The following is an 18,273-nucleotide window of genomic DNA, read 5'->3' as shown; positions in this document are numbered from 1 at the left end:
TTCATTCCCGCTGCCCACTCTGCCCTTTGATTCTATTGGCTGTGGTTTTGCTGGTGACGTCACTACACTGTGACTGACATAGTGATGCCACATACACTCATGATCAAAAGGGAAGCTCGGGATGATCCTCAAGAGTGTGGGTGGTTTGAAATGGCAATTTGGGGCATAGACCAGCATAGTCATAGTTTCAATAAAGCAGGGCAAGGAGACGGAAGGAATAAAACTTTTCCCTGTTTCGTTGCTCATAAAGCAACTATGATTGATGAGAAATAGGCTAGAATTCTTTGTAGACATAGTTTACTGCTGAAAGCTGGAAAAAAGAACTGAGCACATACAAAAAAATGAGCACAAACTCTGAATCGATGTGTACTGATATAAAAGAGTTATGGATAATAGTATTTACTGGCATTATGGATTACATTTTTAGTCTTCTGTTGACTTTTTATCCTCACAACATCCCTGTATGTTCAGAAGCACCAAAAAGCTTGGCTATTGGCCTTCTCTGTGTGTATTTTAACATAAAGAAGGCAGAACTAACAAAACACAAATAAATTACAAAACAAAAAATAAAACATATATAACACGCAATACATATAATAAAAACATGGCAATGACCTACAGCTAAACTAATATTACAAATACAGGGGAGCACAAATGACCTCTACTTTCTCAGTGTATAGTTATAATTATAAAAAAAACCATGAACATCCACTTAAAAGAAAAATTCGTAATAGAACATGTACAACAAGTAAGTATATCTCTACTAATTCTTAAAACCTAATACAGGTATCACCCCCATGATATCTCAAATTTGATAACTAAACCTTTCAGTCTTTCTTTAAAAATCTGATACATAATCTCAATCATAATTGTTAATGTGTCCATCCCAGCCACCTCTCACAACTTCATCATCCAATCTCCTTGTATGGGAATAATAATGACCTTCCATCCTTGAGCATACAAAGTCTTGCTTCTGTTATCCTATATTGAATAAGTGTAAAGCTTCCTGGTCAGGGGTTCCTAACCTTTTTTTGACCAAGGACCACTTTGACCACAGGCCACCAAAAGGGGTACGAATCAGTTTTTGGTCAACTTTAGATTTGGTTCGGTTATTTGGGGTGCTGATTCAGAAAATTGCATTGGATAGACCACATCAGCTCTAGTTTCTGATACAGAACATATGCCATTCAGTAGTCTCCACCTGCTCACCCACAGAAAACCATATTTAATAATCTAGAGCTGATTTTCTCCACATGTCTCACAGACCTTATTTTAGGTCTCACAGCCCACTGGTGGGAACCACTGTCCTGTTTGATAGGGGTCTCTTTCATCAGAGTTCAAATGCTAAAGCTTATAAAAAGAAATGTAAAATTGCTTGGAGTATGTTGCCAGTTTAGAGGATGAAGTCCCCATGTCTATTGGGCATCATGACTTCACATCAGTTGAATTTCTGAGAGAACGGAAGAAGAGAATCATGACTGGAATTTGGCTACACATGTACTTATGTGCAGATAAATGTTCAACCCTGTAGTTTAGAGCAGCCAAATTAGAAAGGGCCTTCCAGAATCTATATACTAAGCTTTTTAATGACAGGATTCAACCTTTAGTGTAAAAAATATATAATTCTCAATTATTTATTTCAAAAGGATTTAGCCACTGCTAAAGCCAGAACTTTAATAAATGCTTTAAAAATCATATCTATTGAGATACTAAATACACAGCCTTAATTGGTGAGGTTCTGCTTCCTGGGGATTTATTAACCTATGAGAAGGGTTAAATTCACATGAGCTTCTTCAGTGAAAACGAACATCCTACTTTTCCCATTTCATCGGAGTTGCACTGTTTTGAAAATTAGATGGAATTGGGTCATGTACAAATGGGGGGAGTATAAAAGAACTACTAAAACTCTGCCTAACTTGGCAGCTTGAGTATTTCTTAAATTGTAGTTATTGTTAATTGCTGTCAAGTCAACTTTGACTTATGGAGATTCTATGAATAAGAGACCCCCCTGCTCAGGCCTTACATACTGAAGACCATGACTTCCTCAATTGACTCTATCCATCTCCAATGCAGTTTTCTTTGTATATTACCGTCCCCTACCTTATTAAACATTATTGTCTTTTCTGGTGAGTCAGTTCTCCAAAATACGGTAGTCTCTGTTTAGTCAACTTCAGTTCAGGCTTGATTTGTTTTAAGGCCCATGTCTTTCTAGCAGTCCATGGTGCTCATAGAATTGTTCTCCAGCATCACATTACAGATGAACTCTTTTTCTTCAGCTGATCAACTTTGACTAGCTTCCACAAATGCGCATAGAAATTGGAAATATGATGGCATGGGCCACCTCAACTTTCATATTCAATTATATAGCTACACATCAAGATTTTGTGTAGTCCCAGACTTCTGATTTCTTCACTGCAGCCTCCATTATGATTAATGTCTGAGCGAAGACATGGAAAATCTTAAACTATTTCTAAGTCTTCATTATTTACTTAAAAGTTATGTAAATTATCTGTGGGCATCATTTTTATTTTCTTAAGATTCAGTTGTAAATCTGTTTTTGTACTTTCTTTCCTGACTTTCTTCTGTAATCCTTCCAAATCTTTGCTATTTTATTCTTATAGTATGATGCCATCTGTATATCTTAAATTGTTTATGTTCCTTCTATTAAATTTCATGCCTCCTTTACCTGAATCTAACCCTGCTTTATGTATGATATGCTCAACATAAAAGTTAAACAGGTTGGGTGATAAAATGCACCCTTGCCAATTGAAAGCCATTCAATTTCTCCAAATTCTGTCCTGACAGTGGTCTCTTGTCCTGAGTATAGGTTTTGCATTAGGAAAATTTAATTTAGTTGAGGCCTTCAATCCCAAATTATGTTGATTGACCTTATTAACTTTTTATTGTACAAAGGATTATGTAAATCTACTTTAATTTATTCTCTGTGTTTGACACATCCCCAAGTTTCAACCATATGCATATGCAGATATGGTTCCTAAATAAACAGGCCTAATGTCACGGAAGTGCTACTGCAAAATTGTCAGTAGATGTGTTCTTCTAAAGATTGGTATTAGTAATAGATGTTGCTGTCAATCAAAAACTGGCAAAAAAATAAAATCACCTGCAAATGCATGGCCACAATCCCAATTCAGGCTTGGAACTTCAACATAGATTATGACCGATGAAGGGGCAATTGTGGGTACATGGTACAGGTTGTCATATTGTTAGTATCCATTGTCTAGAACTCTTGCATTGGAATATCCATTTGGGTTGCCTTCTTATCTGTCTTTTGATGGTAGATTAAAATATTGATGCATTTTAAAGTTTTGGGTGGGAAGTGCTTTTTGGTTTGATAAATACATGTCTTGTTTGGTGTCTCCATCCTCAGGCTGAATTTTACAAATGATGTTCTATTTTTAATAAGAATTATATTATTTTCTTTAGTGTTTTATGTCTTTTATAACTTGCATTTACTTATTAAAATTTATATCTCAACTTCATATTACATTTGTGCTCAAGGCAGCTTGAGAGTAAGAAACAATAATGGAAGTATGGAGTAAATATATTTCAATTCATGAATAAACACAAAATGAGACAACAACAGTATTCAGTAGATCCCCTGAGAGGTTCTCCAGGATAAATATCTGAAGTTACCAAGGGAGGAATTCTGGACTGAGAGCTCTACTATTACAAAAACAATCCTGTCTTTTATTTACCTGACCACTTGGTTTTTCTAAACTTGATCTCCACAAATCACTGTGGATATATTCATCTCAGCAAGACAATTCTAGTCTGAGTTGTTTGATGATGACAAGTGTTGGAAGTTGTCAAATTAATTTCTTTGAACTTCATCTCTCTGGTTAGCCTCTCTAGTTGTTCTAACCTTAGTGAACTTGGCCAATTTCACAATTCCCAGGGAAATCCAGTTTACAGCTGAACTTCTGCTCATCAGATTTCTTTCTGAAATACTTCCCAGAGGTGTATGGCTTCAAATGGCTTCCCTCATCAATATTTAAAATCCATCATTGGGAATTATTACAAAGAAGCTCCCTTTGTTGCTTGCATCAAGAAAGTAAAGGGGTCATGGAAGAAAGTTGGTAGAGAATGCTTGTCCTCAAGCATAACCTGTGAAGTTGGCTACATTGAAAAAGTTGGCTGTAATACATTGGTGACTTTGCTTCTTATGAATAATAAATATACCTTCTATGAACATAACCCAACAGACCAAGAACCAAGGGAAATCAGGAAAATGGGAATGATTATTATTGAAGGGACATTAGGCAGTTTGGAACATATATTGTAGCTCACATTCTGTTTTTCACTGTGCCTATGTCTACTTTTGACTATAGTCCCCATGGATTGAGAGGGAACACAAAGTCTTGAAGTATTTCACAAACATTACACATTTTGGAGTTTTATTTACTTACTTACTTACTTACTTACTATATTTATATCCCACTTTCTCTCACACCAAGGGGGACTCAGAGCAGCTTACAACAAGGCAATGTTCAATGCTGCGTGTAAACAAATAAAAAGCAATGCATCATATATGAAATTGCAAATAAAACATATAAACACCATAAAACTGTACCAATCCAGAGGTCATCATTTCTGTTGATAGAGATATATATTGCACCACCCAACGCCTATCCAAACAGCTCATCCCATAATCAAGATTTCACTCTTTTCCTAAAAACTAGGAGGGAGGGGGCCAGTCTGATGTCACTAGGGAGGGAGTTCCATAGTCAAGGAGCCACCACCGAGAAGGCCATGTCTCTCATCCCCACCAGTCGTGCATGCAGTGGAGGTGGGACTGAGAGCAGGGCCTTCTCCAAAGATCTTAACTCTCTTTTGGGAAGTGGCTGAGATTGCATGAGAAGTAACTGGGTGTAGGTGTATGAAGGCGAATGTGTGCATGCATGCCTGTATGCATATTAGAATGTACATGTATGTATTATGTGTACTACAGTCGCTATCTATTCTCCTATAGAGCATCATCTGTTTTAAGAGATAACCTTAAACTGAGTCTGTTTGAAGGCTTGTTCTGTCCAGATCCATTTTAAAGACTCATAAAAAGGAAACTCAGAGGTATTTGGGCAACACACTGAAACCAGAATCCTCTTAGTCCATTGTGGGATCATGCAATGGCAACAAGGTAAAGCAAACACAGCTGTTGCTATCAACATTGTTTAGAGGAAGAGAAGGTTATTCTCCAAGTAGCCTTCCCCTCATGACAACAGCAATCACCTTTTACTTCTATTGTGAAGGCCGCACTTTTGTTGCTTTCCTTTGGCACATTTGCTTTCCCTACAATTGCATCAGGGCATCAACAGGATTCTAGCCTGAGGAAGCACATAGATCACATGGTCTTAGAGTTCCCCACCACTGAAATATAAGACAATGTGACCTATATGCTTACACAAACTAGAATTTAGTTCCCAATTCAACCTTCCTTGAATTTAGTTCCCAATTGTGCTTTCAGTTCTATTTGATTTTATACTGTTTTCTACAGTTATATTCTGTTTGCCATCCAATTTATTTATATCATAATCTTTGGAATACTTTCTTTGGGGTTTGCAAAAATCAAAGAGGCAGTGAAACTTCTGAGCTGATTCACGCATAAGTGATAGGAAAATTAGCATTATTTTGGTTAACAGTCAGCCTAATGTGACCTGACGTATGACTTCCATACTAGTTGAAAGGGAAGTGTTTGGTTCTGATCTTTCACGCTAGACGAGCACATCAAAATAGGCTTTAGCATTTTGAAAAGGCCAAAGAGTTTATTTATATTTTATGCTGCAGATGTGTTATTAAGCTGCAGAGGATCAACATGGTGTGTGGAGTCCACTGGAAATGCAAGCCAGCGGAACTGTTTGCAGCTGCAGTTTGCAGAATAGTTAAGACCAGATAGAGCTTTCTTATAGTGATTTCCAAACATTCTGGGTTTCTAAAGCCTTTCAGATCAACCTATGACCTGAGCAGATGGCTGAGAGCTAGAAACCTGATTGCTACTATTGCTATATATCCTTACTGATGCAGTTATACAAGTCAACTAACAAAATCCCAGTTCTTGTGTCAGGCAGTGGGTAGAGGGAGGGGTGGTTTGTTCCAGAAACCCATGAAGGTGTACTGAATTTTGGTGAGCTTGATGCATAAAGACCTCTTTCTCTTCCACACCCTCACAAGGTAGGATCTCTGCTCAGTCTCAAAGAAATGATGTTCCAGTGCCAGCATTTCTCTTAGCAGGAGTGGTGGCTAGTGTTTCACCTACATATATGAAAAAATATAGAGGGATACAGTCAGGGACAGCACCGGGATACATGTTCAACATCCATACTACTACTGGTATATACAACTAGATGTGTCATAGAATATCAATGTTCATGTATATGTTTGTTTTTTAATTAGTAGTGCCAATGATGGGTACGTGGGGCGAGATCACATTTCTGGTACAGGTATGGAACGGCTCTAGGAAGGGGAGAGTTCACTATTTCTGCTCTTGTGGTTCCCTAAATTACAACTACTAACCTTGAAACTGCTGTACTTGCCAATGGCTCCTCTTCATCCTGGAAAGAATGGACTAGCGAGGTGCCACATGGTTCTGTCCTGGGCCCAGTGCTGCTCAACATCTTTTAAATTAACTTTAACAATGGAATAGAGGGCATGCTTATCAAATTTTCAGATGACATCAAATGAGGAGAGATGGTTAGACCAAAGGATAGGATCTGAATCCAAAATAGCCTTAACAGAACTAGGCCATAACCAACAAAATGAATTTCAGTAGGGAGAAATGTAAGGTATTACACTTTGGCACAGATAGGTAACACCTGACTTAACAACAGCACATGTGAAAGGGATCTTGGAGTCTTAGCTGAACATGAGTGAACAGTGTGATGTGGCAGCCAAAAAGAGCTTATCAATAGGCAGCATCAATAAGAATGGTAGAATCCTCCATGGTTGTTTTTTAAAATTACCATATGAATATCCTAATCCTAAATCTTCCCCATTCCATCTAATTAGATGCTGGGATGTGAGCCTATTCTCACTTGCATTATCTGAGGCTAGGTTCAATTCCCTGGCCATACTGAAATGTAGATATTTATTTATTTATTTATTTATTTATTAGACTTGTATACCGCTACTCCCAGTTTGGCTCGGGGCGGTTTACAGAAATAGATTAAAATAATACACTTAGCTTTAAAATAACAATAAAACAATAAAAACAACAATAAAATATATAGGTGCAGGTCCAGTTTTTTTTTATTTGTGCAGAATATAATGTAATACATTAGCATTTTAAACATGAACTTTCCACATTGGAATTTTCTTTTCTTCTGGAAATCCCTTGAAGGGTTCCCAATCCTTTTTTTTTAATATTTAAGTGTATTTTTATCTGACAATATCTTGTCAAAATGTCTATTTCTGCTGTTTCAGCTACTTTTACTATCCATTCTTCTATTTTTGGTGTGTGTTTTTTTAGTTTTCATATGTGTATATACACAATTCTTGCTGCAGTTGTCATCATAATGAAAAGTCTGCCATATGTCTTCAAGAGTGATCTGTTATGGCTAGCTAGAATGCCTCTGGATGCATGGGTATTTTAGTTTTAATACTTTTTCTGTAGTTTTATAGATCTCAATCTATAACACTATAGAAACAATAGATCTCAATCTATAGATCCATTGATCTCAGTCCTGCCTTCTTGCAGGATCCCATGTATGAAAAAGTAATCCTGTTACTTGTTTACATTTCTAACAGGTATTTTTCAAGTGTGGGTGCATTTTGGCTATTTTTACAGGTGCCATGTAATAGTGATAGAACATTGTGAAAGTTTTCCAAGAGTGAGTAATTTCTGAATATTTTTATTTTTACTTTCCAGAGGCATTCCCACTTGTCTAGACTACTTGTACAGCCAATATTTTTGGCCCATTTTAGCATACATTCTTTGATGTATTAATCTTCCATGATTAGTTTTAGCAGTAAGGCCTAGATTTTGGATAGTTGTTTATTTCTTGTAATATTTTGTCGAATCAGTTTTTTCTTCCTCGAATTCTATGTGTATGTCCTTTTGATACTGGCTTTTAATGTTTTGCATTTTAATTGGTTTTAGCTTTTTAATATTTTGACAATTAAAATATTGGCACAAATTCACAAAATGTAAGTCTTTTGCATTTTGTGTATTTTAAGTGTTTATGTTTTTTATCTGTTGCAAGTTGCATCTGTTGAAAGTTGCTTTTCCCTAACTGAAGAGAAGGCATCACTGAAATGGTGGAATAGTTATAGATTTGGAGGATGATATTTTGAAAGGAATTTCCATTTGGAAGAAATAAGAACATATAAAAATGTAGAAGCATGAAGATAATCACATAAAAGAGAGAGGGGGTGGTATTTTGTTTGTGTTCCAGTACAAGCTTAATCATTCCTATTCAAGAACATATACTTTAATAGTTGTCTGCTATGTTTACTTAAACCATTAGTCACTGATGCTTCAAATTCAGTTTAAGATACACTGGCAAAGATACCATATAAAGCCCTGTTGTCTGAGTCCAGATGCTCTGTTTCCTTGTGACTGCCCTCTGGTGACCAGAATATCAACATGTCTGAAAATTGTCAGCTGCTTTATATAGAACAGTTTCCTCCAGGGATGTAGCCATACTGCAGAATGGTAGCTGTTTGACACCACTATAGCTCAATGCTATAGAATTCTGGGACATGTAGTTTTGCAAGATAGTTAGCCTTCTGTTTCAGAAAACTCTGGTATCACATTATATTTTTAATTCCAGAATTCTATAGCATTGAGCCATAACAGTTAAAGTGGTGTCAAACTACTACCATTCTGCACTCCCAAACTGGTACCCTCCATTTCCACAGGACTACACCTCCCGTAATCCCCCATCCAGCTGACTTGAGGGATAGGGAAAATGATATTCCAATCTATCTGGGTATTGCTGTGTCAGGGATGACTGATGTGTAAGCTTGGTGTTTATATTTTTGTTTTTATATAGTTATTACTGGAACTCATTGGTGCAGAAGAGGCCACTGCACTCAATCATATGGCTTGAGCTGTCAGTATTATGTATATTGTACCTAGAACAGAACTGCTGCTAAAAATGCCCATTCCAATCCCCAGGGTGACACCAAGCTGTGCTGGCTCTTAAGAAGAAGGAAGCAGCCCAATGCCCTTACCAGAAGGCATCCATTCCTAACCCAAACCACTCTGTGCAATGCATTGCAGTGTCCTAAAAGCCATATAAAAAAACAGAAGCAGAAGAGAAATAGAATAACCCCTTGTGCCACCAATGCTTGTACCTGACAGGAAAAAGATTATGGAGGGGGGAGGAGTAACTATCTGTAAAATGGGAAAGGTTTGGCCTGACCACTGCAAAAACCCAGCTGTGCACAGAAGATGATATCCCAACTGATCTGAAATCCCAAGAAATAGGCTGGTGGTAGAGAAGACAAAAGAGACAAAAAAAAAACTGGAGAATACCCAGTAGAATCTACAGGGAGGAAAAAAGGAAGGCATATCTTCAAGCACTCAGTATACACCGGCTCTTTTTACCCTGGAAAAAAGCCAACATGTTTCAGCCTTTATATATTTCAGTGGCCTTCTTCAAGAGTTGCATAAAAACATAACAATAAACATAAAATGAAAAGGGCACTGCAGAACTATAATAATACATACCGAATATGTCATAATGCATGTCATTCTAATCTTTGTATACTGCTTAAAGCCTATACATACTGATAAGAAACCCTAGCCAACAGAAATTTCTGGAGCCAAGTAGCTCATTCCATTTCCCAGGCAGAAATGAAACATGTGAACTGGCACTTGGAGACATAGTTCTCTTTTTTCCGATGGAGATGGCAAGGCAGAATTTTGATGCCCAGAATTGTGCTTAGGACCATTTTCTTACCAAGTGCATGTTGTACTACTAGGGGTAAAGTGGAAGGATTGGAAAGAGATGGTGACAAATTGTCAGACTACGTTCCAGCATTGTTAACATAAACGGTGTTCGCTAGACTTGCCCCGTTCCCTTTATTTTAACCAAGGCAATGTGTGTAGGATGGAGGAATTGGGAGTAAGAATCCATTTTCTCATGTTCCACTGTCCTTGCAATAAGCAGCCTTCTTTCATTGGAGTTTTTGCTGAGAACAAGCAAATGTGTCCTTAAACTGCATTCGAATATCAATAAGATAAATCTCTTGAATCAAGCACCCTGCAGATTTGTTTGTTTTAATTTCGATCCTGCCTTTTTCACAGTATGGGACCCAAGGCAGCTCACAGCAATTTGTTACAAGCAGAATGCAATTAAAATTACACAAACTATAATATGAAATACAAAATAATACAAAATTTAATACAAATATACAAGTTATCAGATTTAAAAGATGTTTAAAATTGTTTTAAAAGGCCATTACAATACAATCAGCTCTCCACATTTGTGGATTTGATTATTCATGGATTTGGTTATAATATTTTCTGTAGGAGTCTTTAGGTCCTCCAATGCGAAATTGATTGAAAAATCACACTGGAAGACCTGGGGTGTCCTAGAGAAAACACCTCTTGAGGAATCTCTAGGTCCTCTAGTGTGAATCAATGGTCAATTTTTGGCATGATGTTGCTGGCATTTCTCACAATCGACTAACGCTTCAGGGATCTGCAGTTTAACAACCTCTAAGAGCTGCATGATTCTGACTCGTCTCTTAAAAAATCACCAGTGGCAGAACATCTTATGCCTTTGTAAAGGACTGACTTTCTGTTTTCTCCATTTAAAAATTAGAGGCCCATGAGTGCTCAACGTTTAGCTTTGCGGAACAAATGGGGTATATGGCCACAGAGAAAATAATAGATCAATAAATTCTAAAAGGTTCTTGAAACAAGAGGACAGAATGGGAAAGTGGGAAAGGGTGGCTTACTCCTCTTAGCAATTGTGTATTGATTTGGGATAAGATCAGCCGAGGGTTCCAGCAGTGAGGATGCATTATTGCAATGGCAGCAAAGTTGAGTAAGGCTGAGTACAGATATTTGGTTTGCTGCAAAAGTACTGAAGCACTGGGAAACCTCAGAAATGCTACAAGCAGAGGAGTGAAGACATGTTCAGAATGTAGTTGGTGGAGTAGCAGAGAGCAAACATCAGATAGACAGTTCTGTGCATTTCTGATGTTGGCCTAGACTGCGTAATGCCATTACTAATGAAGGATTTTACACATCTTCATTTCACTTTCAAGACACACAGGCTCAATTGTAGACACATCTCATCCATGGCTGCAATCAATACTGAGTGTGCCTTGTGCTGCGGACCCGAGTGGCATGTAATTATGAGACTGTATTGATTTCCTCTGCAAAGCGGTTGCTAACGTACAAAAAGCAGCTTGACTTTCAAATGACTGGCCTTTTCTTACCCTGAGAAAATTAACATGGCTCAGAGAAAGCTCTAAATTCTGTACTGGGATTTGAAATCATGCTGTGGAACAATGGAAGGGGCATGTCACTCCTGCCCTGTTACAATTCTTGATCACTGCAGATGGCTTTGCAGGCATCCTACTTTGGCTGCCTTGGAAAAAGACTTGGACCCCAATCCAAGTGGCTTGAATGGTGAATTATGTGTGAACAGCAGGGCTGCCAAGTGCATTCCTATTGGAAGCTGTTTCCTTTGCTGCCCAACAAGCAACAACCAAGAAAGATGAAGTAGAGGAGCCTCAGCCTGATTTAATATATGCCTTATCAAGCATAATATATTAATATGAAATTACATTTGTGGCTCATAAAATACTAATAATGGCTATAAATGACTTTGCATATTAAATAGAAGATATTCTTATTGTAGTTATCATAACCATTTACTTATTTACAAGTTAATCAACAACAAAGTAAAACAACATCAACAAAAACAGCTTTGTATACTTTCTCTCTGTGTGTGGAAACATATATACAGGTGAAGGAAGGAGCAGTACAAATATAAAGCTATCCAATGGTAAAACAAATTATCTGGATAGAATACAGAAGAATACAATATAAAATGAAGCAAATTGACAAATACATATAATCTAAATAAGAGATGATAAATCTCCAAAAGCCTTGAAAAAGAAGGAAGTTTTAATTAAAACCAAAGGAAGGAGCAACCTGTAAATATTTAGGAAGGTAATTCCAGGAATGTGATGCAGGGAGTGAGAAAGGATAAAGGCCGCAAACCCTTGGTTGAATGAGAAACTTAGAATTTATGAGATTTCCAGATGCCACTAAATGAGTTGGATGAATTCAAAATCATCTTGGTAGACTGGAGAGCTGGGCCAAAACTAACAAAATTAATTTCAACAGAGATAAAGGATTATGGAAACACTAATATTGTCCTGCTATATTTTCCCAGTCACTTTGGAGTGGTCTTTTTCTCACACAAATAGCTTTATGAGATGCATGTAGTTATTATATATTGTTTTTTGCTCCCAGAAGTTTTATTCTAGGTACAGTGTGATTATTCTGTCAAAGGTTTTGATGCTTATTCTCATGACCCTTTCAATCTATCTGATTCTACCAATGGATAAGCCATGGTATCTATATAAGATCTTGAAATTTAGAGGCAGCATGATGTTAGATACTACTTGTTAGTGCAGAATGGAAAGCTGAGTGTTTACTTCTGTGGGGGTGCTCCTGAGGTTTTCTAGAAGCGTTTTGGCCATTTGGGGCATAAGGTGTTCGACTAAATCGGATCCACCTGAGCTTCTATTAATGTGTATCCAAATAGTCAAGGATGACAGTTCTTTTTGGCCTTTGTTACAACACACGCTAAGGTCCTTTTGAGTAGGTAATCAATTGTTGAACCCTGGTTTTACTGACTTCATATAGTTTCATGTTCATTGAAATTTGTACTTCAAAATTTACTTAATTATTGATGCGGATTGGGTGCTTCTGTTCCATAAACAGGGACAAAGATAAAATGGATTAACCATTGGATGTATTCTCTGTTGCATTGGTTTCTAGCTTTTTGTTCTCCATGTTTTTTGGATTTCGGCTCTTAGAATTCCCTACAGTTGGTCAAGATGATGGGGGCTTCTGGAAGTTGAAATCCCAAAATCTGAAGAACCAAAGGTTGGGAACCTTTGGATAAATGGAACTATGCACTTTATATGTTTTTAAATTTTGTATACTGTTTTATGTGTATTATTGCTTAATGTTAATCATTTCAACTGATTTTATGTTTTATTGTTATTGTTGGTTTTTATCGGCATTGAATTTTTGCCAGATTTGTAAGCCACCTTGAGTCCTTTTGAGTGAGAATGGCAGGATAGAAATGAAGTAAGTAAGTAAATAAATAAATAAATAAATAAATAAACAAACAAACCTCTGTTTCATAGGAGTAAATAGTAGGGAAGGTCATGGTAAATTGCTGACTGCCATAAAAGTGTCAGCGAAATGACCCTTGAAGCACCATCCTGCTATGCATGATTATACAGAGGTCTCTGAATTGCCCGACATTTGAAAACTTTACCTGAACATTTTTGTTGATTTCTTCCCACCCTACCCCACCCTACCCAACCCTCTGTTCCCTTTCTCTTATAGCAGCAAAGGAGAGAGAAAGAGTTAAGGAAACAGCAAGAAAGAGAGCAGCGCCGACATTATGAAGAGCAAATGCGTCGAGAAGAGGAGAGGAGACGTGCTGAGCATGAGCAGGTAACTCACATCAGCTCTTAGACGAGTTTGCTTTTATTAATAGAAAACTTATTCTCAGGGTGAAAACCCTCTTCTGCAACACGATATACACTCAGTAGGCAACGTCAGTTTGTTACAACTTCTTCACTAAGCACCCACGATTCCTACCATTTCTGTTGTATTCAAAGTTTATGGTCTAAATCTTGTTAGTTCCACCTAGAATACTCATTGAATCGGTGCAACTTACACAGGTTTTGACTTACCATGTTTATATTGATTTAGTGGATCAAGTGAACATTTGGAGCTAACAACTGGATTTTGTGTTTAGCTGCACATTTAAATGGAATACTTGCTATAATACATCTTAAAATGTAATGTGGTCCTTAAATGATAATTTTGATGCAAGGACTTCCTTGTGTATAGGAATGATGAGCAAGGCCCTGGTCTGGACTTTCCACCTCTGGAGGAGTGGCCCTTTTGCTTCACCTCTCTCCATGACATCTGCATTAATATCTTTTAGGCTACAATCTCATGGATTTGTTAAGGAGTAGGTATTGTTTAATTTAACAGTAGTCAGTTTGTAGAAGAAACACTTAGAGTAGTGCTGTGAGATATCAACAAACCAAGCTTTTTAAGATCCATTTAGTAGACCTTAATTACTGCTGATCTTAGTTTATCCACTGCTGTGCTACAGTTTGTCAATTTTTTATTGGATGGGTGCAATTGGCGCATCCGTTGCATGAGAAGGTTCCAGGTTCATCCTCAACACCTCCATTTAAGAGAATGAGGTAAGAGATGATGGAGAAGACCACTACCAGATCCAAGCAGAATTTTTGTATTCAGATCTCTCCAGCAACAGTGAAACAGATCTGATTAAATTATGATAAGCTTTTGAGCAGTGTATGATTACATTCAATCATATATTACACTCTTGACTGTTGTGTAACTGTGGCCTAGAGCAGTGCTATTCAAAATGTAATTGGCTGGTGGTCCAAAATAGTCTAGTCTAGTCTCCTATAAAAAAATAAATCTACCGCGTCTGATAGTTGAGAAGCACTGGACTAGAATGCTTCCTTTTTAACTATTGCATGGTCACAACCCTGAACATAACAGCACAATTTAATTTGTTCTTGGCAGAAGTTGGTTTTGGCTTTCTTCAGTTAAATGCATTGTTTCTCAACAAGTTTCTAATTCCTTGATTTCCCCACCCTATACAAACCAGGTCTCCTTGGTGTTTCTACAATTTCTCCTTCTTATGTGGTCACTCCTTTCTCTTTGGAATTATGGTTCTTTCTTTTCTCTTCTTTTTCTCTTCTTTTTCCATCTTCTCTGCTGCCACATCTCCAGGAGTACATCAGGCGACAGTTAGAGGAAGAACAGAGGCAGTTAGAGATCCTGCAGCAACAATTATTGCAGGAACAAGCTCTACTTCTGGTAATGGGAAGGCAGGATCTATGTCCAGCCTTTTCTTTGTGTACTGAGAGTGCGTGCCATATGCCTATATGTACCTGTGCCTTCAAGCTTTTAGGATTGCCACCTTTTCTGGAGACTCCTCCTTCCGCACATAGCTAAATTTATTCACATGTTGGCATATTCAAATTTTATTCACATTTCCAGCACACTCAGAATTTTGATTAGTTGCTAGTGAAGGAATGGCTCGAGTTTCTTTAGCAAATGTGTATGGCATTATTAAGGCACAGTTTGAATAACTACAGTATTCCCTCAATTTTCATGGACCTAAGGGGCGCCAGACCCCCACAAAAATGAGAAAACCACAAATTAAAAAGACTGATTTTAACATTTGACACATGGACATAAAAGTGATTTCTATAGACTGTGTGTGACCTCTAGGTCCCATTTTTCTGACTCCAGAAACCCCGCATCAATGTCCAACCCCTCTTCTTTTTAAAAAACTGTGTGATTTGCAGAGTAAATTTTGCCATGAACCACACAGAAAATCCCCCAAATGCATGAAAACTAAAAAGAATACCGCATAGTATTCTGGAGATCGGCCCATACCGATCTCCACAAACACCCCAGAACCCTAGATTCCTGATTTCCTCTGCACTTACTTTCAAAATACTGAAATATATTGTTGACAAGTATTATTGTCATTTTCAGAATTATGCATAAATATGGGTTCTTGTTTTGGGGAAATGCTGTGGGGGAATTTGGGGGGGGATTGGTACCCAAGTCCCATACGGTTGTCCACTGTAGTGTAATTAAATGATATATAACACGAATGTGACTGACTCTCCATTTTCTATTGAAGACAGCCATGGGCTGGGTATTGGATTGGAGACATGGTCCGAACAAGTATACATCTCCTTTTTATACCAAGGCCCCAGTCTAATTTTTGCCCCTTCCAAGAACTGCTGCCAGCTATAAAAGAGGAAACAACACAACCTGTAACTAACTCTAGGGATGAGTGGGAAATAATATTGTGCCTCTGGCATGGAAATTTGCTATATAGGCCAATGCATTCTTTATAAGGGTAGTCATTTGGGATTCAGAGCCAGTGCGTTGGCAAGAAATAGAAGTGTCCCTGAGGAATAAGAGCTCCGAAATACAGGTTAGAGGTGTCCCCGCTGCAGCTCCCATCACAATTCTCCTGTCAACAGGCAAGCTGGCATATTCCCCTTCAGCTTGAGGATTTTACAAACCCTGAAGGACACATGTGGGCTTGCCGGGAAGAGTGTGCTTGAAAACTAAACCCAAAAAAAGGAACAAATCAAAAGGTTCCAGGAGTTGGTTCTAACTTTAAAACTCCTCAAAGTGGCAATCTTGAAAGGCTAGGCCAGCATGAGTGTGGAGAGTCATAATGAAGAGGTATTTTTGAAGTCCTGTCTTGAAATGCCTTCCTATTCCATTCAACTCACAGACAAGAGAAGTATGGCATGTGATATTGGTTTCTCCCCTGAATGCAAACTTCAGACAAGCTGTGAATGTCTTTTCCCCTTCCTTTCTGCCAGTAACAGGGAGGACTCATTGCTTGCAATCCTTTGCTATGCATGCCTTTCATTGCTTGGTCTCCTTCTAAAATGTTCACCATCTTCCTGACAGGAACATACTCTTTGGAGGCCTGCTGCTGTATTTATGTTATAGCTCTGAATGGAAAGCTGATAGCCACATCTGAAATTGTTCTTGTGCCCTGTAATTTCTATTTGGTTTTATGAGGGTTGACTGATTGCATATTTCATATTCAGCCTACCTAGCTTTACATGCCTGGTAGGCATACATTGCCTTGTTGTGCTGTTTACTGTGTTGTTGTTGTTTTCTTGCTAAATTTCCTGCATATACATGTGTTCACTTGTACGCTGAAGTTAAATTTAAATCTTATCACTATTTTGAATGGAAACTGTCATTTCAACATGGATCATATTTTATTTATTAATTGATAAACATGAGTTGTTGACACTTCATGCCTTATCTCCGTTTCCCCAGTCGGATCTATTAACTGTATGGGCAGGTTATGCAAATCCTTCCTTGCATAAATAATGATGTTTCTGCCAGTGAGTTTCATAATCTTATCTTATGAAATATACTTGGAGATATACCTGTTACCTCATGATCACATAGTCTTAATAAGATTATTGCATCCTTCGTATGTGAACTTACCGCATATACTCAAGTATAAACCAACCCAATTATAAGCCGAGGCACCTAATTTTACCACAAAAAAACTGGGGAAACCTATTGACTCGAGTATAAGAGAAGGGTAAGAAATGCAACAACTACTGGTAAATTTCAAAAATAAAGATAGATACCAATAAAATTATTAATTGTGGCACCAGTAGGTTAAATGTTTTTGAATATTTGCATAAAACTTTAATTTAAGATAAGACTGTCCAACTCTGATTACTTATATCCTCAACTGTAAGCTGACCTGAATATAAGCCAGCCAGGACCCTCATTCAAGTATAAGCCAAAGGGGTGTGTGTGTGCTTTTTCAGCCCTAAAAAGGGCTGAAAATTTCAGCTTATACTCAAATATATACAGTAAATTTCTACCAAATAATGTGTTGGCTCTCCCCCAACATGCTGGCTGTACTTCTGCGACTTCTCAACATCATGCTTCTTGTTAATTATTTTTTTAAAATAAAGAAATATGTATATCTTGATAGGAATATAAGCGTAAACAGCTGGAAGAGCAGCGGCAAGCAGAGCGGCTCCAGCGGCAGTTGCAGCAAGAGCGGGACTATCTGGTCTCCCTTCAGCAGCAGCAACAACAGCAGCAGCAACAGAGGCAAGAACAGAGACCGGCAGAAAAGAAATCCCTATATCATTACAAGGAGGGACTCAATGCCACAGAGAAGCCTGCTTGGGCCAAAGAGGTAGGAACAATAACCTTCTGACTTTTGCACCTTATTCTGGGCCACATATAGGTCACAGCCAAACCCAACTCACATACATTTTAAATATAGCCAAGCAAACCAAAACAAACCCCATTTCCCCTTTTTATTGATTATCCAGTATTACTGGACTGTGTTCACTTGCCCTCTGATGTCATCCAATTCCTGGACTGAGGAGGGATTTGTAAGAGGACAGTAAAGGTCCCTTACAACTCCAAAACTGGTATGATTCTATCAAAGTGGCAAATCTGCATTGTAGTATGATTGCCTC

General features: G+C 37.8%; 1 protein-coding gene across 7 annotated transcripts in view; it reads left to right on the top strand.

Moving 5' to 3' along the window:
* tnik (TRAF2 and NCK interacting kinase) overlaps positions 1-18,273 on the top strand; it is a 328,667-nt gene that overhangs the window by 236,564 nt on the left and 73,830 nt on the right. For 3 of the 7 annotated variants that reach the window (XM_062977522.1, XM_008106031.3, XM_062977520.1), the window contains exons 13-15: positions 13,562-13,672; positions 14,999-15,085; positions 17,775-17,984. In XM_062977522.1, coding sequence (XP_062833592.1) covers positions 13,562-13,672; positions 14,999-15,085; positions 17,775-17,984 — 408 coding nt within the window. The remainder of the gene's footprint in view (positions 1-13,561; positions 13,673-14,998; positions 15,086-17,774; positions 17,985-18,273) is intronic. The other 4 variants (XM_008106033.3, XM_008106032.3, XM_062977521.1 and 1 more) reach the window with 3 other exon arrangements.

This window comes from Anolis carolinensis, chromosome 3 (assembly GCF_035594765.1).
Source record: "Anolis carolinensis isolate JA03-04 chromosome 3, rAnoCar3.1.pri, whole genome shotgun sequence".
Classification (NCBI taxonomy): Eukaryota; Metazoa; Chordata; class Lepidosauria; order Squamata; family Dactyloidae; genus Anolis; species Anolis carolinensis.
This window is presented reverse-complemented; position numbering and strand designations above follow the sequence as displayed.